The sequence below is a fragment of the Cebus imitator genome, unplaced genomic scaffold, assembly GCF_001604975.1.
Source record: "Cebus imitator isolate Cc_AM_T3 unplaced genomic scaffold, Cebus_imitator-1.0 Scaffold61, whole genome shotgun sequence".
Lineage (NCBI taxonomy): Eukaryota > Metazoa > Chordata > Mammalia > Primates > Cebidae > Cebus > Cebus imitator.
Window position 1 is genome coordinate 6,348,175 of NW_016107376.1, and position 25,561 is coordinate 6,373,735.

Below are 25,561 nucleotides of genomic sequence, written 5' to 3' on the forward strand. Positions count from 1 at the left end.
AGAGAGAGAGAGAGAGAGAGAGAGAGAGAGAGAGATGAAATCCAAGCATCTTTAAGACTAGAAGCCAGCACATCTCTATGACTGCCCGAAGGCTGGACATTGCTAATCAATCTGGTGGGCTAGAAGATATATCCTAAGAAAACCTTCCTGCTTAATCCACCCATACACCTAACATATAAGCATCGGTATGCCAAGACATTAAAGTGATTTTCAAATGCTTAATCATTCAGCGCTGGGGCCCCAGGCTAAGGTGATGAGGCGTTAGCAGGAGCAGCTGGGGCCACTTGCAGAGTGGTTCCCATTATCCATTTCAGTGCCCTCAGCCCTTTCTGCTGCTGCACAGCTGAGCAAGAAGAAACCCTAGTGAGAAAGCCCCATGACTCAACCAGAGAGCAGGTCGACTCCTCCCAGCCCTGCAAGTTTGAGCCTGCAAAACATCCTTTAATGCCAGGGTGGAGGCTCCTTGGGGTGCCCCACACCCACCTCCTGTGACTTAGGAGCGCCAAGACTATGGAGGGACATGCTGCAAACAGGAAACATTCCATCAGGGAACAAAGGGAATTTCTAGCATCCCTTAGTCTTGTTCTCCCTCCTGCAGGGACGGCTCATGGCTGCCAGTCTTTCCTTGCACCAGGAGGATAAAGGTTTCCCCTGATGAAAGCATTGGCAGCAGCTTCTGGAAGGGGTTGCTTTCACATCCCTTGCAATGGGGAAGTCTAGCCTTGGCCTGAAGATCTAGGCGGCTGGCTCACCTCCACCCCTTTCTTCCGGCCTTTCTGCCCTCTTGCCGAGAATGTGTTCTGGCAAAGAGGACAAGACCCGCTGCTTGCAACTCCAGGACAGCACTGATTGTTAACTCTCTTCCTATTACACTGGCGGCATTTTGTTTTCTGATGTTCATTCAGAAAAGGTGATGCACGCAACCCAGTATCCAACTTACCCAATTTGGTCAACTGTGTTCTCTCTTTCACCTCCTTGGTAGATGGTATCTAATAAATGTTTCTTAAAAGCATTTTGAGAAACTAGTCACCATTTGAGAATTTTCTAACACTGGCCCAGTGCCCAACAGCCAATGGGTGTTCAATGCATAGTTACTGAAACTAAACTGTGAAGAATACTAGTAAAACTCCTGCGTGTGCCGAGCTTTAAGAATCTTCAGCATAGCACAGTGGCTCACACCTATTTGGGAGGCAGAGGAGGAAGGATCACTTTAGGCCAGGAGTTCCAGATCAGCCTGGGCAACATAGCAAGACCCCATGCGTGCCAAAAAAATCTCCTTTTTAATATAGCTGGACCTGGTAGTGCATGCTTATATTTCCTGCTACTTGGATGGTGAGGCTGGAGAATCACTTGAGCCCAGGAGTTCAAGGCTGTAGTGAGCTGTGATGGCATCACTGTACTACAGCCTGTGTGACAGAGTAAGACCCTGTCTCAAAAAAAAAAGTTAAATTGGACTTCAACAAAATTAAAAATTTGGTGCAGTAAAGGACGTCACTAAGAACATGTAAAAAAAAAAAAAAAAAAATGAGAGAACCTTCTAATCTTCTATGTTCCTAGAGTTTATGATACCTTGGACCTTGCTGAGAACTCTCACAGGATCTGCCACCAGTATTTGTTCCCAAATTCCATTGTAAGCCTTTGTCACACTGGTATGAGACCTTTGAAGGTTGTGTCACGTCAGTCCCCTCCTGCAGTAGTGTCCACCTTTGTCATCTTTCATTTGTTCTCCGACCGTCATCTTTACCCAAATCATGGTGTATCTGAGCAGCGTCACAACCGTGTAAGATTTCCGTGGTATAAACGTTTCTGCTAGCTCCCAGCTCTGCCAGGAACTGTACACAGCATTTTTTTTTTTTTTTTTTTTTTNTGCCCAGATACGTTCCCCAGCGCAAGTGCACCAACCCCCATCTCTCCACACCCAAGGCCCAGGCCCCCAACTCTTTTTTTTTTTTTTTGAGAGGGAGTTTCACTCTTGTTGCCCAGGCTGGAGTGTAATGGCACAATCTTGGCTTATTGCAACCTCTGCCTCCAGGTTCAAGCAATTCTCCTGCCTCAGCCTCCTGAGTAGCTGGGATTACAGGCATACGCCACCACTCCCAGCTAATTTTTTGTATTTTTAGTAGAGATGGGGTGTCTCCATGTTGGTCAGGCTGGTCCTGAACTCTCAAGCTCAGGTAATCCGCCCACCTGGGCCTCCCAAAGTGCTGAGATTACAGGCATGAGCCACCGCGCCCGGCCCTATGCACAGCACTTTAAAAACTTATAGCCTGTCTCTGCAAAGAGTTTGTATACTGCTTATGATGCCAAAAAAAAAAAGGACATAAAATTTTTCTAAGCTATTAGTAACTTTGAAGGTAATTTGCCTATTTAGGGACACTTAATTACCTTTAAAATTACTGAAGCCTAGTACTTGATATCTGAGGCCTCTTATGCTAAAGAAGTGAAGAATGTCATTGGTATGTACTAAAGAAACCAGGCCAGGCGCAATGACTCAGGCCCGTAATCCCAGCACTTTGGGAGGCCAAGGCGGGCAGGAGTTCGAGACCAGCCTGGCCAACATGGCCAAACCCCCTCTCTACCAAACATACAAAAATTAGCCCCGCATGTAATTACACGCCTCTAATCCCAGATACTTGGGAGACTGAGGCAGGAGAGTTGCTTGGGCCAGGAGGCAGAGGTTGCAGTGAGCTGAAATTGCACCACTGCACTCCAGCCTTGGAGGCAGAGTGAGACTCCGTCTAATAAATAAATAAATAGTAAGAAGCTGATATCCACGTCTACCAAACCTCTGAGCCACGGTTCAGCATTTCAAATGGAAAAAGTCAACATAGTTGACTGCAGATCTTGTTTCATTTTTAATTTTTAAACCCCAGATCCATCACCAGATTCTTCACAGTCCTGCTGATCACACTGCAATAACTCAGCAGCAGATGATTTCAGCATAGCTGAAGTGATTAATTAAAGCTTGAGACGGGGACCCTGAATCCCACAGCAGTAACACATAGAGCAGTGAGCTGTCCCCTGTGAGACCCTGCACACTGGATGTAAGCGGAGGCCCTTAGAGGTGGTGAACCATCTGAGTCAAAGCTATGAGCTTGTGTTGGAAGGGGAATGACATTCTCACCTCCTGGTGCAGTGCAGAGTGGCATTTAGATGGGAGGAAGGTCGGGGAACCATATCCTGAATCCATTTGCACAGGGACTCAGTGTCTCTGTTTATTGACCGCTGGAGGGGGCCAGGCAGGCACGCTGGATTCACTTCCCCATGAGATGGTGATTGCGTCCACATTTGTAGCTGCATCTCTCTGTTGCTTTTGCACCTACGTCTTCAGATAACACATTTTCAGAAGGCTCAGGGACAATTTAAGAGGACAACTATGAATTCAAGCCATCTGATTAAGACATGTTCAGAGATTTTTTTTAAAAAAAGAAGAACCCAAAATCCATTTTGTGGGAACTTCAATGGGTTTATTCCTCCCTTCCTGTCTCATATTGCTTGAAATTCCAGAAAAGATTGGAGGGGAGAAAAAAGGGAATCACAACAAAAGCAGCAGTAACTGTGTATCATTGCAGGTGAAGGCACACGGCCCCCTTCCTAGCTTGTCTGAAAGTGGGAAAGAGCCTGAGAGTTGTTCTAAGCATTGTTTTGGGGATTTCCCATTACAGACCAGTTCATTCACTCATTCATTCATTCATTTTTTGAGACAGAATATCTCTCTGTCCCCCAGGCTGGAGTGCAGTGGCACAATCTCGGCTCACTGCAACCTCTGCCTCCCAGATTCGAGCAATTCTCCTGCCTCTGCCTCCCAAGTAGCTGGGACTACAGGTGCACGCCACCACATTTGGCTAATTTTTGTATTTTTAGTAGAGATGGGGCTTCACCATGTTGGCCAGGATGATCTCAGACTCTTCAGCTCAAGTGAGCTGCCTGCCTCAGCCTCCCAAAGTGCGGGGATTACAGGCATGAGCCACCACGCCCGTCCCAGCCATCGGAGAACAGCTCAGATTTCAGTGGGAGCTGGGAGAGTTAATTTTTGTTCTCAGCCATTTTAAAGAAAATAGCACAAACCCACTTAGGAAATACTCAATGTTCTGCAGGGATGTGTGGCTTGTTGCCTTAACCACCCAAACAAAAAATTGGGACTACAACCTTCCTTCCATGGAACGATGAGGCCACTCTTGGCTTCTTGACTGGAAGTCTAGGGCCATGAACTACCCCCTCCTACAAAACCAAGGGATATGTTGTGTTTTCAAATGGGAATTTGGCTGTGTGATTAACGAGGTGGCCATTGAGTCATCTGTTGTGTGATCAGCAAGATTCTGAAGAATCTGGTAATGGATCTTGGGTTTAGAAATTTAAAAACGGCCGGGCGCGGTGGCTCAAGCCTGTAATCCCAGCACTTTGGGAGGCCGAGGCGGGTGGATCACGAGGTCAAGAGATCGAGACCATCCTGGTCAACATGGTGAAACCCCGTCTCTACTAAAAATACAAAAAATTAGCTGGGCATGGTGGCGCATGCCTGTAGTCCCAGCTACTCAGGAGGCTGAGGCAGGAGAATTGCTTGAACCCAGGAGGCGGAGGTTGCGGTGAGCCGAGATCGCGCCATTGCACTCCAGCCTGGGTAACAAGAGCGAAACTCCGTCTCCCAAAAAAAAAAAAAAAAAAAAAAAGAAATTTAAAAACGAAACAAAACCTGTAGTCTTTCGTTGTACCCTGGCTCTGACACTTTCCGTTCTGGGAGAAAACAGGTTGTGCTCAAGGTGGGACCGGCATTCCCTGGGATCTGTCTGCATTCAGTCCTCGGCTGTTGACACACTCCCATTCTCTGAATGCTAGCACTTCCTCCCATTGTGAAGGAGTTTATTAATAACTAATGTAACAATGAGGGTGCCAGCTATCTGACATCTCTCCAAACAGAGGGGGAGCTGATAGGCTCTGCCAGTGTTATGATCGCAGCTGTATTCAGCTCAAAATTCAGTGTCTTGCGCTGCATAAATCCTAGGACTTTTTCGGTTTTGTCTTCATCCTTCTCTTTTTTCCTTCCTCCTTCTCCTCCCTATCTCTCTCTCTCTGACTGGCCTTTTAAAGTTCTCTATCACCAATGGCCTGTGGCCTCTCCTTGTAGGTCTAACAATGGACAGGATTCCAGGTGCCTTAATTTTGGTCATAGCCTCTGCTCTGCCGCAGGGCACAGCCAAAGTCAGATTGTGCCGGGGTTTGTTTATGCTGGACCGTGTGCCCTGGGAGAGCTGGGAAATCTCTTTCTGGGGCATGAGTGGTTCTGGATTTGTTTGAGCAGGACTGATGAGTCAAAATTGAGAAGCAGACAGAATAGTTATCCCTTTCTGCTCTTATTTTCAGGGAAATAAAAACCAAGTCATTAATGCTGCTGTATTTATGCTCTCAGGTGTTACTAATAAAGGAATATTTGCCCACTAAAGAGAACCAGGATGGAATGACAACATGTAACCTAAATGAATGACTTTCCAATGATGAAATTTTTTTTGAGACAGGGTCTTGCTCTGTCCCCCTAAGTGCAGTGGCGCAATTCTAGTTCACAGCAGCCTCAAACTCCTGGGCTTAAGTGATCCTCCTGCCTCAGCCTCCCGAATGGGTAGGACTGTGATGAAATTTTAAATACTGAAAATGAGATATCACTCTCACGTCCCACGAGCATTTCTCTGTTCCCATTTAGGGCCAGCCCTCTGTTCCAGTGCTCCTTTGCTGAGAGCACAGAACGTGAATCACTGAAATACACAGTTAATCTGCAAACGTTGGTATTGCAATAGCCTCACAAGCTTAGAGCCAGGAGATAGGTCAGCTGACTCATTTCACAGCCTGAGAAATGGAAACTGTAACATTTACAAACCATAGTTTCAACTGGATATTTTACTGGATGCTGATAATTTTTTAAATTGACTGTTCAGTTTTTATTCTCTCTCTCTGTTTTTCTCTCTCTCTTCTCTTTCCCTCTCTCTCTGGTAAATTACATTTGCACTATTCATAAAGTGCCAGTGAGCCATGGACTTTAGCCAGAAAGCAAAGCTATTCCAGAGGCTCCCAGCCACCCTCAAAAGGTGCTTGCTTTTCAAAGAGCTTCAGTTTCGGTGCTCTCTGAAATGAACTATTTTATTTCTAAAATTTCTAAGCCTGATGGAAAGTTCTCCAAGCATGCATTTTTCATGTCGAAAATCACATTTAATTCTCTGCCATGGTCCCCAGAGATGACACGTTTATCCGGCGATCTGCAATGTGGTATTATTCCCCGAGGTCTCCTGAGACATCTTTTATGTCAGGAATTCATCATTGAGGATTTGTCAAGGAAATAAATATCTTTTTATCATAAAGAAGAGTTCTAACCTTTTCCTTGTATTTATTCCTGGGGTATCTGCCAGAACTCTTCCTTACAGCTTTTCTTGATATGCTGGGGATATGCCTTCTTCATTTTTTTTTTCCCCCTAAAGGTCTAAAGAGACAGATTGTCATTTCCCTTCCCTAGTTCTTGAACAACAGATTCCTTTCTTCTCTGGAGCACTGTTTGCCTCGAAATTTCCCCTCCTTCCAGAGAGGAAAGCACCCCTTCTCTGTCTTCTGAAGTCAGTGTCTGGTCATCAGTACTCCCTCTGTGTCTAAAACAGATGAGCCATGCGTGGCTCCTGACAGTGTCCTCCGGGCAGAACGTGCACTCATGTCCGGTGCTGAGTCACCGGGGGTCTTTTGAACAATTGGAGCATTTCTGGCTTGTGGCTGGATGAGGTTGTCCTTCCATGCGTCCACCGGCTGGGAGGAGAGCTGCTGTTTGTGCTGCTGGCGTTCCCTCCACATCCGCCCCTCCACACCCAGCTGTCCCCCAGCCGGCGTCTGGACTTCCCCAGCTGGAAACTGGGAAACCCACAGTGACACAGGCACAGTCTCCAGGGTCTCAAACAACGTCCATAGCATTGGGAAGTTCGCTCCACAGATTTCCAAATACCCCCAAAAAGGACTTTCCGACTTGGCGTGAGTCACTCGATCTCTCTCTGCGTGGTTGGGAACTGGCTCTTTAGGGTCATCTCTTTTTGTCCTCCTTGTTGGTCAGATTATTAGTGACCTCGTTCAGTAAAAATCCTTTGGATTAGAATTGAAACATGGTCATAAGGTCACCAGAAACAACAGATTCTATCTTCAGTCTAGTATCATTCGAGTAGATATTTTCCTTCCAATAACTGTGAGGAAAGATTTTTTGCTGGAGAGCTGACCTGACGCTCTGTTTTCCTGACAATAAGTCAGAGGCAGGCTTAATCTCCTCAGAGAGGCAATAAAAAAAAAATTACCCAGCCGGTCGCGGTGGCTCACGCCTGTCATCCCAGCACTTTGAGAGGCCGAGGCAGGCAGATCACTTGAGGTCAGGAGTTGGAGACCAGCCTGACCAACATGGTAAAACCCCATTTCTATTAAAAATAGAAAAATTAGTTGGGCATGGTAGCATGCTGTAATCCCAGCAACTCAGGAGGCTGAGGCAAAAGAACCACTTGAACCCAGAAGGCAGAGGTTGCAGTGAGCTGAGATCATGCCACTGCACTCCAGCCTGGGCAACAGAGCAAGACTCCATCTCAAAAAAGAAAAAACAAAAATCCCAACTAGATGTGACCAGCTGCAGTCCAGGATAATCACCCAGTTAGCTCCCGGGTGCGGGTTCCCCCTTCTACAGCACCTCCTACCCATCTTGTTCTTTTTTGTCTCTTTGTTTAGAGACAGGGTCTCACTCTGTCACCCAAGCTGGAGTGCAGTGGCGTGATCATAGCTCACTGTATTTTCAGACTCCCAGGTTCAAGAGATCCTGCCTCAGCCTTTCAGGCAGCTGGGACTACAGGCATGCGCCACCACGCCCAACTAATTTTTTTACTTTTTTATTTTTAGAGATGAGGTCTCGCTATGTTACCTAGGCTAGTCTCAAACTCCTGGCATTAAGCAGTCCTCTCGCCAGGGCCTCCCAAAGTGCTGGCATTACAGGTGCGAGCCACTGCACCTGGCGTGTTCTTGTGGCCGGCTGTCTTCTGCCTCCTGGCGGGCAGCTCTAAGCGCTGGACGCGTGTCTGCTGTTCCTATCTCCCCAACAGCACCTCACACGTGGAAGGGGCTCCAGAGGCATCTGTTGTTTATTGGCAGATCCAAAGAGCCCTGCCTCCATCTCCTGCTTCCTGCTCTTAGATTTTGAGGCTTGCACTGTCATGCAGAGAGCCCCAGCTGGGGAGGTGACGTGACTGCCTTCTGCACAGGTTTACTAGGGCATCCCAGCTGGGAGCAAGACCACTCTACCCATGTGGAGTTTTATGCAAAAGACAGAACCACAGAGTTAGACTCCCAGTTCAGCCTCCCTATGCCCCTGTGACCTCTGCTATGAAAATGGGGTGACGTTTCTATGAGGATTCAGTGAAGTGCAGGAGGTAGGAAGCTCCTATTTAGGAGTTCCGTAAAAATCCATTTCCTTTCCCTTCTCCTCCTGAGCTCCCTGACTTGATGCGGCCACTGTGGGTGGTACGTTATAAGCGTTCCACGTCCCCTTGGTTGTCCGCTAAATGCACTTTGTCTTTTCCATTTTAGAGCTCTCTGAATTGGGGTGCTGACTCCTAGCAAGGCTAGGAACTGTGTGTGTTGGCGATTCAGACAGGGTCTTGCTTTGTCGCCCAGCCTGGAGTGCAGTGGTGCAGTCACAGCTCACGGTAGCCTCAACATCCCCAGCTAGAGCAATTCTCCCACCTCAGCCTCCGGAGCAGCAGGGACCACAGGCATGCACTACCATGCCTTACTGATTTTTTTAGACTTTTGTAGAGATGAGGTCTGGCTCTGTTGCCCAAGCTGGTCTCAAACACCTGGCTTCAGGCAATCCTCCCATTTCAGCCTCCCAAAAGTGCTAGGATTATAGGTGTGAGCCACCACCCCAGCCTCGATTTAAATAGGAATAGTAACTAGTGTTTATGTAACACTTAATATATTCTGACCTCTCTTCCAAGCATTATCTCTCCTAATTCTCCCAACTTTTGAAGAAGTCCTGTTTTCATTCCCATTTTATAGGGGAGGAAACTGAGGCTTTGTGAGGTTACACGGCCTTCCCAAGTCCCCATGGCTGGTAAAGAGCGGCGCTGGAACGCACACCCAGCCCTGTTAAGTCAAAACCACTGGCTGTGGGCTTCTGCTTTATAGGAGGCTATGATATCAGTTTGTGTTTTCCAAAGAATATTCAGAATACTCTTATGAATCTGAGTATTGCCTGAAACTTGACCAAATATATATCTATATATTTGTGTATTATGTGTATCTTTGAAAAAATGTATTGAGATCACCTCTGTTTTTCCTTAGAGTCCTATGCCAACTCATTACACCTGGACAGCCCTTTTCAGGTAGCACTGTTTCTCTAGTCAATAAAATCTGAAACCTCACTCTTCTACCTACAGTCAAGAGGTTCCATCCCTCTTCCACCTCATTAATCCCAAAGACAGCTCAGATTAAACTCTGTTCAGCATTTGAGTTTACAGATATTTGCTTCGGCATGTTGATAAGATGAAGAGGTAAGTCCTTTAGGCACTGGCTGATAATGAGACACACCCTTCCAACCCAGGGGAGGCTGTAGCAGTCACTGAAATGAGAGCAGAGTTGGCAGAAGGCTAGAGGTTGGGACGGCAGAGAAAAACCCGGGGGAGGATTGAGCCATGTATAAGGTTCCTGTTGTCAAAATTGCAAAAATTACTGCTAGCGGCAAGAGGGACTATCTGAGTGAGCTGTTTATTGAGTAACAGCGTCTTCAATTTGAGGAATCTTAGCGATTGGTCAATTGGTCACTTTATAGACGGGGCCATGAGGTTAGTAACTCAAGGCCTTACACCATTTAATGGCAGATATGTGATGAAAATCCAGGCGTCTTTCCTATCAGTTACTGCCCTCTCCATGATAGCAGATTTATATCCTTTAATTTTTTTTTTTTTTTTAGTAGAGAGGTGGTCTCACTATGTTGGCCAGGCTGGTCTCGAACTCCTGTCCTCAAGCAGTCCTCCCACCTCGGCCTCCCACCGTGCTGGGATTACAGGTATGAGCCACTGCGCCCAGCCTATATCCTTTTTTTTTTTTTTTTAAATTTTTAAGGGGCTAAACCCAACCTCAAAGAGATTTGCACATGCAATAGCAGATATGTGTTCAAATGACTGGAAGTGGATAAATCAGCATAAGTCTAAGTGTTGATTTGAAATTAGAATTTTGGGTTATGTTTTGTTTTTGTTTTGTTTTGTTTTGTTTTGTTTTGTTTTGTTTGAGACGGAGTTTCGCTCTTGTTGCCCAGGCTGGAGTGCAATGGCACGATCTCGGCTCACCACAACCTCCACCTCCTGGGTTCAGGCAATTCTCCTGCCTCAGCCTCCTGAGTAACTGGGATTACAGGCACACGCCACCATGCCCAGCTAATTTCTTGTATTTTTAGTAGACACAGGGTTTCACCATGTTGACCAGGATGGTCTCGATCTCTTGACCTCATGATCCACCCGCCTCGGCCTCCCAAAGTGCTGGGATTACAGGTGTGAGCCACCAGAGCCAGCTTTTAGTTTTCAAGAGTACCATTTCCCTGAGCCCTGAGGTTCTATCCTGCCTCAGTTTCTTCGTGAAGTCATTCTGTCACTTGCGGGCATGAAGGCAGCCGGCAAGAGTGAACCTCTCCCTCCTGATTTCTCCCTGTCTTGCAGCTTCTTTCCTTCTTCCCTTTTAAAACCAACGCGCTGGGTCAGGGGATACCTAGTGGGCCTTTGTCGGGGAGGTGAGAAGGCAGGTCAACATTAGAGGGCAGTTTGGGCTCCTCCTCCTGATGCCCTCTGAGCTGCTTCTGTGGAATGTTCCTAGTTTGCACGTGTCCCTGGGCACTTGGCCACCTCTCCCCTTGGTGGCCACATTTGCCTAGTTGCAGGGAGCAGCCCAGAGGCTCAGGTCACACAAATTCTGAGATGGAGCAGACGTGAGAGCTCTGCTCTATCTGGAACCCTTGCCCCAGAACAGTGGATCGCCTTTAAAGACAAAAAAGGCAGTGGGAACCTCTTTTCATTACAATAGGACACCCTGAATACATGCAGCAGGTTCTCGGGGAGCTGCTGTTTTGAGGAATGTGGAGTGGAATAGTGTAAGAATAGCCACAGAACCTCCTTGACCCCCACCTCCTCCTCCATCCGTAGCTGCCCCAAAGATGCAGCAGCAAACCCGGGAACTCAGGAAGCATCATCTGTGAACACTGTGTATTTTTTTTTTTTTTGGGGGGGGACGGAGTTTCGCTCTTGTTACCCAGGCTGGAGTGCAATGGCGCGATCTCGGCTCACCGCAACCTCCGCCTCCTGGGTTCAGGCAATCCTCCTGCCTCAGCCTCCTGAGTAGCTGGGATTACAGGCACGCGCCACCATGCCCAGCTAATTTTTTGTATTTTTAGTAGAGACGGGGTTTCACCGTGTTGACCAGGATGGTCTCGATCTCTTGACCTCGTGATCCACCCGCCTCAGCCTCCCAAAGTGCTGGGATTACAGGCTTGAGCCACCGCGCCCGGCTCAACACTGTGTATTTTTAAAAAGTGGAGCTCATAGAAGTATAAAGTAGAACAGAAGGTTCTAGAAGCTGGGAAGGGTAGAGAAAGTAGGGGATAGGGAGAGATTTGTTGAAGGACACAAACTACAGTGAGGTAAGAAGAATGTGTTTGGGTGTCCTATAGCATTGTACGATGATAAGAGATAACAGTAGGGTATTATACAGCTTCAAATAGCTAGAGGGAGGATATTATTTCCAACCCAAAGAAATGATCAATGTTTGGATGATGGGTATGCTAATTACTTTGATTACTATACATTGTGTGTACCAAAACATCACTATATACCCCATGAATACATACAATTGTTATGTGTCAGTTAAAAAAAATTTTTTTAAAGAAAATCCTGCCTAGTTCTGTATTGCTGCTTTCTAAAGATGAACTTTGGACCTCAAGTGTTTCACAGAATTGAATAAGGAAGCTCTTTTCTGTGACTGATTCTTCATTAAGCAACAGCGAGGAGGTAGTTGCAATGATTTCTTTCTAATTCTACTAGGGTGTGTGTGTGTGTGTGTGCGTGTGTGCGCACGCGCGCGCACACACTCACGTTCAACCTGCCCTAGTTTGAGGGTTAACCTATTCCAGGCACAATGCTAAGTGCTGGAGATATGTTATCTCATTCAGCCTCTATGAATTAAGGAGGGCAGGTAACTTACCCAAGGCCACACACATCCAGTGAGTGGTTTTGATTATGAAACCCAGATCTGTTTTACCCTTTATCCACCATCCAGTTACCACCACTACAGTGGAAATCTGCATATCCAGGGCAGGCTGGCTCAGTGACTCTGCAGGGATTTCACTTGGTACCCAGGCACCATCTTTGCCCTGAAGTAATTCCAAGGCTAATGGCATGAAACAGAGCCAACCAGCCTTAATGCTGCCAGGTACAGAGAGGGGCTCTTGAGCCGTGGAGTCTGCCAAGACTTTCTTGCCTATTTTCTGTGGGCTTGGAATCTAGGCTAATTATTGTTAATGATAATAATTTGGGTAGCATTAATGAGCCGTGGAACTCGGGGCCAAATCTTAACTAATCCCATAACTAGCAACATGATCATCCGAAAAGTGTGTGCGTTACCTCCCTTGAGTTTCACATTGTTGTGATTTGTGTCATTCCTGAACAGTTAATTCTAAGATTGGACTTAATAAATCATTTCCTATTGAAAGGTTAGGCAAGGGTGAAAGGGAAAACAATGAATTTTTCACTGGAGCTAGAAATCCTTTAATCTTCTTGGACCCAAGTTTCTCTAGGCCTGTTTTTTAAAGCTAGAGTCTGACTTCCTTCCAGTATTGTTTTACATTCTTACTGATTCTTTCAATGATGAAGCAGAGAGTACCTCAGTAAATGCTCCTGAGTCTCCAAATGTGATTGGTGACTGTTATTAAGAGAACCGGATGAAAAGTCCAAATGATTTAGCCATGTAACCTAGGAGGGACGTAAACTAGAGATAATTGAGGACTGGTAAACACAGGGTGATTAGCTTACAGAGGGAGAGAACCTGAACCATTTCAAAAGGGGGAAACTGCAGTAATGTCCCGTGATGTGCTGTGTGAATATGATGCTATCTGGATTTAGTAAATGAGAACCATGAGGTCCTGGATTTTTGGTAAGGATGAAGCTTTCATGTGTCCCATTGCATTGGAGACCTGCAACTGAAGTATGTCAGAATCCAGGAAAGAGCTACAAATAGCCAAGGCAGGTGGATCGTGAGGTCAGTAGTTCAAGACCAGGCTGACCAACATGGTAAAACCCCGACTCTACTAAAAATACAAAAATTAGCCAGGCTTGGCGGTGGGTGCCTATAATCCCAGCTACTTGGGAGGCTGAGGTAGGAGAATCACTTGAACTCGGGAGGCGGAGATTGCTGTGAGCCAAGACCATGCCATTGCGCTGCAGCCTGGCGGCAAAGTAAGACTCCATCTCAAAGAAAAAAAGAAAAAAGCTACAAACATAAGTCAAAGATTGGAACATAGGTTCTACAGTGGAGCAACTTACAGGTGTTAGATTTTTGTTACCAAGAGGAGACAAAAATTATAGCATCCAAGTATATGACTGAGAACATTGATTAGGTTGTTCATTCAAGCTAATATTTGTTAGCTGCTTTGGAGGCATAAAAATAGTATGTTTCTGTGGTGATAGATGTATTCTCCATTTCAAGCTCAAATTCAGTAGAGGAGGGAAAGAACAAAATCTATGTCAGAGTCAAAATGTCCTTAGACATTGAGAGTTCTTGATGATTAGGGTTGTACGAGCCTGTATGTATGGTAATTGATGGAATACAGGTTTTCTGTTCAGAGACTTTAAATAAAAGAGAATAGTATAATTATGGGGACAATTTAAGTGCAGCAGAGATGTTTGATACCACGGCACAGTTCTTTCTAGCCTTATGATTTGCAATGCCTTTTCTACCATTGGAAGAAACAGAACTGTTGATTCTGGGAATTCTGATTAGATTATTCTCACGTCTGTCAACTGTTTACTAAAATTGTCCAAAACTTCTGTTGTTTCCTATGGAAATACAGATTTTTCTCCCTCCTACCAAAGAAATCCTGCCAAGGTTTTATTGGGGTTACATTGATTCCGTTGTTTAATTCATGAAGAATGAACACCTCTACAACATCAGGCTTCTAATCCTTGATCACGGTATATCTCTCTCTTTATTTAGGTCTTCAGTTTTTCTCAGCAGACTGTGATACTTTTCACGGTAGAGATCTTGCTCATCTTTAATTAGATTAATCTCCCTAGGTATTTGAAGTTCTTTGATGCAGGTGTCAGTGGCATGGTGGGAGCCCCTGAAAGGCACACCCACTAACACCTGTCCATTTCTGACACTTCTGTTCACCACGGGCATGCAAAGTAAAGTTATAATCAGCTTTTCCGTTTGTAGAGAGTCAGTGTTCCTTTTCTAACCCATCAAGGTAGAAAAAGCATAATAGCTTCACTGCAGGAAACTTATTTCAGAATCCAAACACTGGCAGCCCAGAAATTACTCCTTCAGTCTAACCTAAATTCCTCCAGTTGGCATTTCAGCTTATTTTCCTTCTGTTTGGTTTGAAGATTGCCTTCCACAAAGGTTTCCTATCTGGCACTCTGCTATTGAAATCATCACGTTTTACCCAGGAAAAGCATGTTAAAATATGCATAACTTTTATTAGGAGGGAATTTGCTCATGATACAAAACATGAGGTTAAAAAATACAATAACATTCTAATTTTATTTTTTAAATATATGTGCTTAGGGAAAAATGCCAAAAGAAAATGTATAGCAGTGGTTATTTCTGGGTGATTAGTTAATGGACTATTTTTATACTTGTCTGCATTCTCAAAGCTTTTATGATCGACATGCATTATCTTTGCACTAAGCAAAAATAATAAGCATTTTTAAGTGAACAAAATAACATTTTAAATATGTATTAGGGCTGGGCACGGTGGCTCATGCCTGGAATCCCAGCACTTTGGGAAGCTGAGGCGGGTGGATCACTTGAAGTCAGGAGTTCAAGACCAGCCTGGCCAATGTGGCGAAACCCCGTCTCTACTAAAAATGCAAAAATTAGCCAGGTGTAGTGGCAGGTGCCTATAACTCCAGCTACTTGGGAGGCTGAAGCACAAGAATTGCTTGAATCTGGGAGGCAGAGGTTGCAGTGAGCCGAGATCGTGCCACTGTACTCCAGGTTGGGCGACAGAGTGAGACTGTCTCAAAATAAATAATAAGTAAATAACTAAATACGTATTAAAATTGCTGGCGTGCACTTTACTTTCCCCCTTTCTTGTATAAAGCCTATTAGAGTTTCCTAGTAAAATTAAAACCGGTATGTGACATATCTTAAGATAATCAAGAAAAATAAACTTCTTTTTCAGGAAGACAGCAAACTGTCTGTCTTCCTGCCAGTTCTTCTGACTAGCTATAAATTCCATGCAGTGCTGGAATGTGCTTCTCACAGTTAGAGTGCTGAGCACCTGTTTTATTTCACACTCCCTTGATTCCTGGGGTAAATCCCATCTCCGCAGCCTGGGCTCCAGTTAAATTCATTAGTGGTCCAGATGTGTGTCCCCTGTCAGCTGGCCAAGTAACCCCACTGTTTATTGACAGGTTCTCAGGAATCAGATAGCTCGCAGTCGGCCAAGAAGGACATGCTGGCTGCCTTGAAGTCCAGGCAGGAAGCTCTGGAGGAAACCCTGCGTCAGAGGCTGGAGGAACTGAAGAAGCTGTGTCTCCGAGAAGCCGTAAGCCTTTCCTAGCTCATCCTGTTGAAATTGGTGTTGTCTGTGATGTCATTGATCTTTCTGATGTCATTTGATTATTTTGACAGAAGGCAAGGGTGGTGATAGAAGGAGAGCCTATCTGGCTGGTAAGCACTCTCCTGCAACACAAATGTTGGAAACGTCCAAACCTCTCTAACGTGCTTTGTCAGAGAAAGAATTAGAGCAGAATCACGTTAGCACAAATCCATTGCAAATCTTAGAAAAGCAATTGGCCCGGCTGGGGAGTGCGCTATATGATACTGTTAGTATTAGTGAATTTTTATACAGAATATGCTTAAAGGGTTGGAAAACATAGGGCGTTTGGTGCCTGCCTTTAATAATTTGGAAAGCCTTGTTTTGTTTTCAGTAAAAGAAAAGGTCCCTAAACCCATCAAAGAATTAGCTGATGAAGCACTATGAGGACCAGTTAAAGTTGGTGCTGGTGAAATCTCAGATAGGACCCCACGGGAGTCCATGTGACAAGTCCTAATGATGATCTTTCATCCTTGCTTGGTAGTTCATAAGGCATCTCCTCACGTGATGCCTCATTGATGATAATGGCTGGCCACCATCTTCTCAAGGCTTTGTGCCCGAGTTTATTGTTGTGGTGGCTTTTGTTCATCTTTAGGGTATTTCGGATTAGTCTTTGGACATCTTAGTGAGATGCGCTGGTGGTCAGCAAGGAAACCAGGATCTCACTTCATATATAATCACCTTTAGACCCTGTGATCTGGTGTTTCTTTAACTTTTTCATTAAAAAAGATGAAATCTTAGCCTAATGACATTTTTAAATGTTACGTAGCCTGGGTGCAGTTGCTCACACCTGTAGTACTAGCACTTCGGGAGGCTGAGGCAGGAGGATCACTGGAGGCCAGGAGTTAGAGACTAGCCTGGGCAACATGGTGAGACCCTATCTCTACAAAAAACTTTTTAAAAAGATAGCCCTAAGTGGTGGTGTGTGTCTGTACTCCCAGCTGGCGGGGAGACTGAGGCAGGAGGATTGCTTGAACCTGGAAGGTTGAGGCTGCAGTGAACCGTGATCACGCCATTGCACTCCAGCTTGGGTGACAGGGCAAGACCCTGTCTCACCAAAAAAAAAAAAAAAAAAAAAAAAAAAAAAAAAAAAAAAAAAAAAAAAAAAAAAAAAGAATGCAAAGTAATGCTTTCTCAAGCCTGTGTATGTGCTAGTCTCACAGAAGTTGCTGCAGGCTGCTGTCTACATTTGTTTAAATACCCATTTCCACCTTCTTCTGTTTATTGCATGACTCTGTTAGAAGTATTTGAAGACTTCATGTTTTAATGCAGTATACAAGACTTTGTGTGTGTGCGCACACGTGTGCATTGTGTACCTGGGCACAATGGGGTGGGAGCTCTCTAGGGAGAGAGCGACTGTGCACCACCTAACATTACAAAGAGCTCTGCTGGTAAACAGTTCAGAATGCGAAGTCAAAGAGGTTCCCAAACTAAGTCAAAGAGACGTATGCCCCTCCCCCAAATACTGAAGCCCTGCAGCAGGAAGAATGAAACAAGGGGCCGGGGAGTGAGATCACATTACATTTCAACTTGGCTTAATTACAGTCTGGCTTGATTTAAACCCAGGCCTGCTTGGAGCAGACCACATTAGCACAAAACCATTGCAAATCTTAGGAAAGCAATTGGCCTGGCTGGGGAATGTGCTATGTGATACTGTTAATATTAGCAACATTTTTATAAAGAATAGGCTTGAAGGACGGGAAAAAATACAGATTTTGGTGCCTGCCTTTAATAATTTGTGCAGCCTTGTTTTGTTTTTAATAAAAAGTCCCTAAACCCAGTAGGCAATCGACATTTGAAAAACGCAAGGCGCATGTCAGGGCAAGATGAGCATGCGTTATCAGAAAAATCTCAGCGTCTCTCTTAAAGACAAAAGCAAAAGAAGGAAAACAAAGCTGCCACTTCTTATAATGTTAACTAACACCAGACAACGTAACTTGAGTGGAGGCAATAACCCACCAAGGAGTCAGTTGCAGGCAGATTTCTCCTCCGTTCATTCCCTGTAGTTTCTCTCACCTTAGCCTCTTGACTCCCATGTCCTCAAGGGCTGGGGGAAGTCTTCTTGCTAAATCTGTGCTGTTTTGTATCTCTGCTCTCAGCTCAGAGTATCAAGAAGTGCTGTTTGATCCCTGGGAAGGGGGGCAACTAGAATGAGGGAGAGGGAGAACATTTGGCAGGATACAGGGAGGCACCACGCCGAGGTCCCACTGCAGAGCGTTAAATTACGTCTTCACCGTGCAGCTCCAGTTACACATGAAATCAGATTAAATATCTGGAGAATCAAGACTTCGACTCAAATACCTTCAAGTGCATGGTGAAAAAAATCAGTAGCCTCATTGAAACTAGATTTTAAAACCACAAGCAGTTTAGAGTTCTAAATCTATGGCAGTTTTAACAAATTTTCCCTCCTTTTTGGAAGTTTCTAGGTTAAAGAAAAAATAAAATCCTGACAATATAAAACCCTCAATAGTTGTGTTATTTATAGACGCACTTTTAGGGAAGCAGATTTAAAAAAAAAAGTTGCGGAATAAACACTTAACTACCTTGGAGACATTTGAACTACATTTTTTTTAAAACAAAAAAAAACGGAAGTAAATTGCAGGGAGTTTGATACTCAGATAGTTGGCTATTGTGCTCTGAAATGCTTACATTGAGGAATAGAAAGTCCATGGGGTCATTGCCCAGCGATCTGAACACAGCAGGGCAGAAGCAGGCGAGTGAGGGTTTAAGTGTGCTGATGCTCATGTCACATGCACACACACGCGCACACATGCACACACACGCACACACATGCACACACGTACACACGCATGCACACCCATACACATGCACACGGCACACAGTAGGTAGAGAAGAAGGGCCAGAATCACACTCTCACGGTTTGGATTTTCCCACCTGCTGGGCATTCAGGGCTGGGCTGCCCTGCATGAAAGCTTTCTGTGTGACTGACGGATGTTCCTGAAAAGAGCCTTCTCAACTTCCTGGTCAGAGCAGCTCCTGAGTCTTTGTGTAGCATCCTCGCTGATTTGGGCTAGAAAGTCAGAGCTGGTCTTTGCCTGGCAGTGCCCACTTTGCCATTGGAGACACACACAGTGGGTCCCCCAGCTTTTTCTGGTCCCTGGAAGTGACTTCTTGCAGTTGATGACTGGCTTCCGCAGTACAGGGCAGCCGCTGACTCTGATTTGATCATTGTTCAGCCCTGATACAACTCAATCACAGACAGCCTGATTCTAATCCTCAATCACCCCCTTCCACCAGGATCACTGTGACCATGGAAGCCTGTCAACTAAATTCACTGTCTTTGTACCTACAGCAATTAGATTTCCAAGGCCCTAAATACATACACAACAGATGTTGTTTAGTAGCCTTGTCAGTAACATGGATTATATGTTTTATGTTCAGTTTCTACTAAACTTTTTTGTTTAATAGACAGAGTCTCGGTCTGTTGCCCAGGCTGGAGTACAGTGGCACGATCTCGGCTCACAGCAAGCTCTGTCTTCCGGGTTCAAGCAATTCTCCTGCCTCAGCCTCCCAAGTAGCTGGGATTACAGGCGCCCATCACCATGCCCAGCTAATTTTTGTATTTTTAGTAGAGATGGGGTTTCATCATTTGGCCAGGCTGGCCTCGAACTCCTGACCTCAAGAGATCCGTCCACCTCAGCCTCCCAAAGTACTGAGATTACAGACATGAGCCACTGTGCCTGGCCATTCTACTAAAACTTTTAAATTAAGCAGTTTAATGTCTTTTAAGCACAGCCTTTTCCTGTAGCATCTGGCCAGAGTAGATTACTACCCTTACTCAGTTTCTAAATTATGTATAAATGCGCTTTTCTGGGATTTGCCATATAGATACCACTCCTCTTGTGAAAATTCATTTGAAGAAAACTTTAAACTTAGATATTTGAGCGGGACTATTTGATGCAGTTTCAAGAGCATGGGATTTGAAGTTAGGAAGACCCGAGAACTCATGTTGACCTTTGCTCCTAACTGGCTGGGTGACCTTGCCTGGTACAGAGGGGGCAGGCAGGAAATACTTGCTCAGTTAACGAATGAATGAAATTCAAGTGTTATCATGAAAGCCAAAATGGTAATTGTGTTGACTTAACAGAAATGTACTTTGGAAAAAACTTTGAAAGTGCATCTATTCTATGTAAGAGACATTGTTAGAGAAATGGAATTTCATTTCTGGAACTCTTATTGAGGCGTAGTGCTTAATGTGAATGTTTCAGCATAGGCATTGAATCTGTGCATCAAAGCGCATGCGCACATGTGCGTGTCTGTGTGCATGCGCGTATGTGTGTTCGTTCTCGGAAGTAGACACGCCCCACTGTGATTTATGCTCACTCTGAATGTCATTTCACATATGCAGGAGCTCACCGGCAAGCTGCCAGTTGAATATCCCCTGGATCCAGGGGAGGAACCACCCATTGTCCGGAGAAGAATAGGAACAGCGTTCAAGCTGGACGAACAGAAAATCCTGCCCAAAGGAGAGGTGCGTCCTTCCTTTCTGTTGTCGGATTCTCTCACGTTATCCTACTTTTTCCCATTTGTTAGGCCTTCCAGGTTTTTTGTAACAATTTTTTCCTTTCTGCCCAATGCCAGTATTTTTGCTGAGAACTCTTGAGTGAGCTGGCTAGTGGGTATGTGGCTCCCCTTGGGAGGATTCGTTTGCTTGCATTTGCAGGCATTCGGGTATCTGTTGAAATTGCTTGTCTGACACTGTGCGCCTAGCACAAGCAGCCATGTTGAGCTTGGGGAGAACATTTCAGTAGCATTCCTGTAAATGTTTCTGGCGTCGGCATTGAATCTGTGCATCAAAGTGCATGCATGCATTTGTGTGTGCATATGTGCGTGTGTGCGTGTGTGTTCTAAGAAACAGACATGCCCCACTCTGATTTATGCTCACTCCAAATGCCATTTCACATAGGCATTTGTCCACATTTGGCTTTGTAATGGCCTCCCAGCCCTCAGTTACTCAGAGCCAAGCTTTATGTCTGATCTGTGGAAGCCAAGCCGCCAAGAGAAGGAAACTGAGGCCATAGCATCAGGTGCAAGGGTACACTGGCTGGGGAGAGACCGGTCAGGTGCACCGTCCCGTGGTGGTAGCTTCACCTAGCTACTCAAATCCCCAGGAGAACGTGTGCAGGATGCTTGGGCGCTCCTGGCCTCGCTTGTCTGTGTTTGGAGAAGCTACTTTTTTCCTTTGGATTGAACACTGATGAAGCTGGGGCTGGAGAGTTCAGATGTGGGGGAAAAAAAACAGTGAAGACTTGAATCTCTGGCTAGTTAATGAGAATACAGCCTCAGGCCAAATGAAAGTAGAGGTCAGGCATACATACCTTCAGGTCCTGGGGCCTGCCCAGGAAATGCTTTCCCACATTTATTCTGAACAAAGTTACTAATTAACATGCTCTTGAACAGAGGCCTTAAAAGGTCCAGACTTAGAGCCTGGGGGAAAAGGAATACTGTATATTTTTAGTCTTTTAAGAAAGCGATTGGGAAAAACCAACCCCTGGGGTAGGTAGGATTTGGGTAAGGGTGAATTCAGAGAGGGACCGAAGAGCTTGCGGCTCATCTGAGTGTTAGATGAATCTCCTAAGATCTGCAGTGGAAGTTCTCTGGGACACAGGTACATACACCAATGTGTTTCAATCAAAACTAAAGCTCATGTGGCTTACGCCTTTTGCTGCAAAATCCCAGCATTTTGGAAGGCCGAGGCGGGCAGATCACTTGAGGTCAGGAGTTCGCAAGCAGCCTGGCCAACATGGTGAAACCCATCTCTACCAAAAAATACAAACATTAGCCAGGCTTGGTGGTGCGTGCCTGTAATCACAGATACTCAGGAGGCTGAGGCGAGAATCGCTTGAACCCGGGAGTTGGAGGTGGCAGTGAGCTGAGATCTTGTCATTATACTCCAGCCTGGGCAACAGACTGAGACCCTGTCTCCAAAAAAAAAAAAAAAAAACCCTAAAGCTCAATTAGACAGTTCCTGATCTATAAAATGGAGCTCATGGCCCTTACTTCTTTGGATGTGCCTAGGATTGAATGAGCCGGTACTTGGAACTCGTGATGCTCAGCAAACAATTGCTTGAGGGGAAGGGGAGATGGAATCTCAAAGGAAGGGAGCTACATTCAAGGCAGGGACTGCAGGGGACGGAGGATGGGACTGAGGTCAGGTATTTCCAAATCCTGCCGGTCATTAGAGACTCCCTCAAGAGGAACTTCAGCTCCTCCTGTTGCTGGGCGGATACCTGGCCCTTAAGCTTTAAAGAGGGACCCCACTTTTAGGGAGTTCCCCCCAACACTGTTCCTCCTTGGTCTTCCCAGAGTCCCACCACACCTTTCACACACCTCAGTACCTTGTGACCTTAGCTCCGTGAGAACGCCCGAGGCATGTACTTCCTTACTGTCACCACACAGGATCTTTCCTAAGTTTGTACGAGGAAGCAGCCCGGGAACAGCTGGCGTTCTGCAGAGTACCCCGAGAAGCATGACATGCTCACCTGCGGATCGCACCACTGCATTCCAGCCTGGGCAGTGGACTGAGACCCTGTCTCAAAAAAAAGAAAAAGAAAAAGAAAAATCTAAACTAAAGCTCCGTTAGGCAGTTCCTGGTCTGTAAAATGGAGCTTTTACTTCTTTGGGCATCCCTAGAACTGACACCCAAAGGAGGAAAGCAGAGCTGCGCACTGCACTGCGGCTCCTGGGAATGCGCTTGCTTCCCGTTCGTACACTAGGCAGCCGTTTGCACGGACAGGGCATGCAGCCTTGGACTTGTCTTAGTTTAAATAGTGAGAATTTGTCCTGGGCTCCCCACAAAACTCTGAATCAGAGTCTGGCACCAGGGCTATTGTGACAGCTCAGGAACAGCTGCCCCGGGGAGCCCATGCTCACAGAACAGTCTTTGTCCCTTGGTGACTTGCCTATTTCAAGACCGCAGGCAGGAGTCCATGTCGATGTTCTTTTCCCTCTGAGAGAACAAATGCAGCCAGCACTGGCAGGATTTGGCAGGAGTTTATTATCTCCAAAATAGTTCCCTTGAACCTTCACCGTTTCCTCTCACTCCTGGTTCCCGCTCCCTTTAGGCTTAAAGTGCTCAAAAGTCAATGAGATCAGGCTAAGAACTTCTCCCTGATGGTGGCCCCCAGCTTGGTGCATTATGCACAGAGGCAAGGATGTTTTACTGAGCCACTAAATAGGAAGATCTGTTGATTCCAGCCAACAGTTGATCTCCTCCTATTGGGCTAGATCAGTTCCCATCCAATTGCAGCATGTCTGTGAATTTCTCTCTTCCTGGCCTTGAGAGGCTGCTGATGCATTTGTCCTGGGTTTACTGGCTGTGGAGTTAGCCAGACGTCCTACATCTCCTGCAGGCTCCCAGGTATGCCCACCCTGCAGGACCTGTCAGTAAGACAGCTCACTGCTCAAAATCTCAAACAAGAAGATGCTAGGTCTGATCCAGAGGGGTTTTACTAGGGAAGGGAGGAAATAGAAAAATGAACAATCTGACAATTTGGGGGGATTCTGCATTCACCCCCAAATCCTCACACATGTACGAGCTGCCTCTCCCATCCCTCAGCAGCTGGTGAACACGCATCTGCAGAGGAGAGGCTTGATCAGCAGAGAGGACAGCAGCAAACAGGCTATCTAGGTGTCATCCGTTAGGTCCATCAGGCATTTCTGACAGCCACAGCTTCATTCTTCCAGGTCTCCAAACTCTGTTTAAGGAGAATCTCATCCATCTGCACTTCTTGGCCAAAGGAAGGGATGGAGGTGGGAGGGAGCTACACTACAAAAAGAGGAAGAACATCCAATGAGCTGGAGGTATGGGGGTGGACTGCCTCCACCTCCACCCACTGTCCATCCCTGCCCCTTGAAGTGCCCAGGCGTAGCCCAGCAGGCATCCATGAACAGGCAGATGTGGGACAGACAGCCAGAGCTTGCAGAAGAGCTCCCAAGACTGGGTGCAGTGGCTCACACCTGTAATCCCAGCACTTTGGGAGGCCAAGGCGGGTGGATCATCTAAGGTCAGGAGTTCAAGAGCAGCCTGGCCAACATGGTGAAACCCCGTCTCTACTAGAAATGTAAAAGTTAGCCAGGTGTGGTGGTGTGCACCTGTAATCCCATGTACCCATCTACTTGGGAGGCTGAGGCAGGAGAATTGCTTGAACCTGGGAGGCAGAGGTTCCAGTGAGCTGAGATTGCAGCACTGTACTCCAGCCTGGGCAACAGAGTGAGATCCGTCTCAAAAAAAGCCAAAGAAACAAAAATGAGCTTCCGAAAGACACACGGATGAGTGGGGATATGCGTCTTTCCCCACATCCCCACAATATGTGAAACTACAGGGAAAGACACACTATGTGGGTCAGAGCCCCGAGGGTTAGATGCATGTGAGGGGCACACAATGTCTGAGTCAGAGGCCCGTGCGTTAGGTGCATGTGTGTTAGCTCCTTGGTAGCAAGCCCACAGAGAAGAATGGCATAAAGAAACTGTAAGAATCATGCTGCATCCTACATCCAAAACGGAAAGGAAGTGGCAATTTCGAAGCCTCTGTGGGCTCTGAGTTTCCACAGAGGCTTTGGTTTGTCTTGATGGACTTTTCTGGAGATATTGAAACAAAGCCAGGCGGTCCCTAAACCTGCAGCATGGGAACTCTGTTCTCAGTGATGGTGACGGCGTTCAGACCATCACTTGTGTCCGAAAAGTAACAGGAGCAAGGGTTGTGGCAGTGGGTGCACCTGGGGACTCCAGTGGGTGAAGATTTTAGGATTGGGGCCATCCTTAAGAGTGTCTCCCAAGGAAGTGGGCTTGCCTTGGGGCTGGGGTTAGAAGAGGGGTTAGATGAATGTCTCCTTGCTTAGCATCCCCAATAATGCAAACTGGTGCTTTCCCTCCCACAGGAAGCTGAGCTGGAACGCCTGGAGCGAGAGTTTGCCATTCAGTCCCAGATCACAGAGGCTGCCCGCCGCCTAGCCAGTGATCCCAACGTCAGCAAAAAACTGAAAAAACAAAGAAAAACCTCGTATCTGAATGCACTGAAGAAACTGCAGGAGATTGAAAATGCAATCAACGAGAATCGCATCAAGTCTGGGAAGAAACCTACCCAGAGGGCTTCACTGATTATAGACGGTCAGTGCCAACCCGGCTGCCCCCATCCCACTCCCATGCCCAGGCCTCGGGAACCAGACACCAGGTTCCGCGGGTGGTCCCTGCATGACCTGAGCAGCTACCTAACTATGGTGCCTTCATTTGCCCATTCGTAAAATGAAGCGAATAAGGCCTGATCCCATCCCACATGAGAGAAGCCATGTGGACCCAGACACAGGTGAAGGGATTGTGTGAGTCAGGCTGTTGGTATCCATATTGTCTTCCTCCCTGGGAGAACCTGCAGCCAGGAGCTAGCATTCTTCTCAGCCCTCACTGTGAACGGAGCTGAGTTGACTGGGCTGGCCCAGGCTCCGACACTCTCAGGGACCTGACCATCCGTACTCAAGTCTGGAAGGACAGTGGGGCTGGGGTACACAGCAACAGTGACCCCTCTCTTTGAGCAGCCCCTGTCAACCTGATCGCCCATATGCCTCCAGGGGCCTCCTATCCCAAGAGCTGAGGCTCGGGGACACTGGCCTCTCCGATTGTCTGGAACCCTGACTGAGGCTTGGGGAGATTCGCCCCTCCGATGGTCTGAAACCTGAGCTAAGGCTC

The 25,561-nt window shown here is 46.3% G+C and overlaps 1 protein-coding gene across 11 annotated transcripts in view; it reads left to right on the forward strand.

The window, feature by feature from the left end:
* Nucleotides 1-25,561, forward strand: part of FRMD4A (FERM domain containing 4A) — a 679,547-nt gene that overhangs the window by 631,659 nt on the left and 22,327 nt on the right. For all 11 annotated transcript variants that reach the window (XM_017529828.2, XM_017529827.2, XM_037739021.1 and 8 more), the window contains 3 exons: nucleotides 15,675-15,808; nucleotides 20,229-20,351; nucleotides 24,760-24,988. In XM_017529828.2, the coding sequence (XP_017385317.1) occupies nucleotides 15,675-15,808; nucleotides 20,229-20,351; nucleotides 24,760-24,988 (486 nt within the window). The remainder of the gene's footprint in view (nucleotides 1-15,674; nucleotides 15,809-20,228; nucleotides 20,352-24,759; nucleotides 24,989-25,561) is intronic.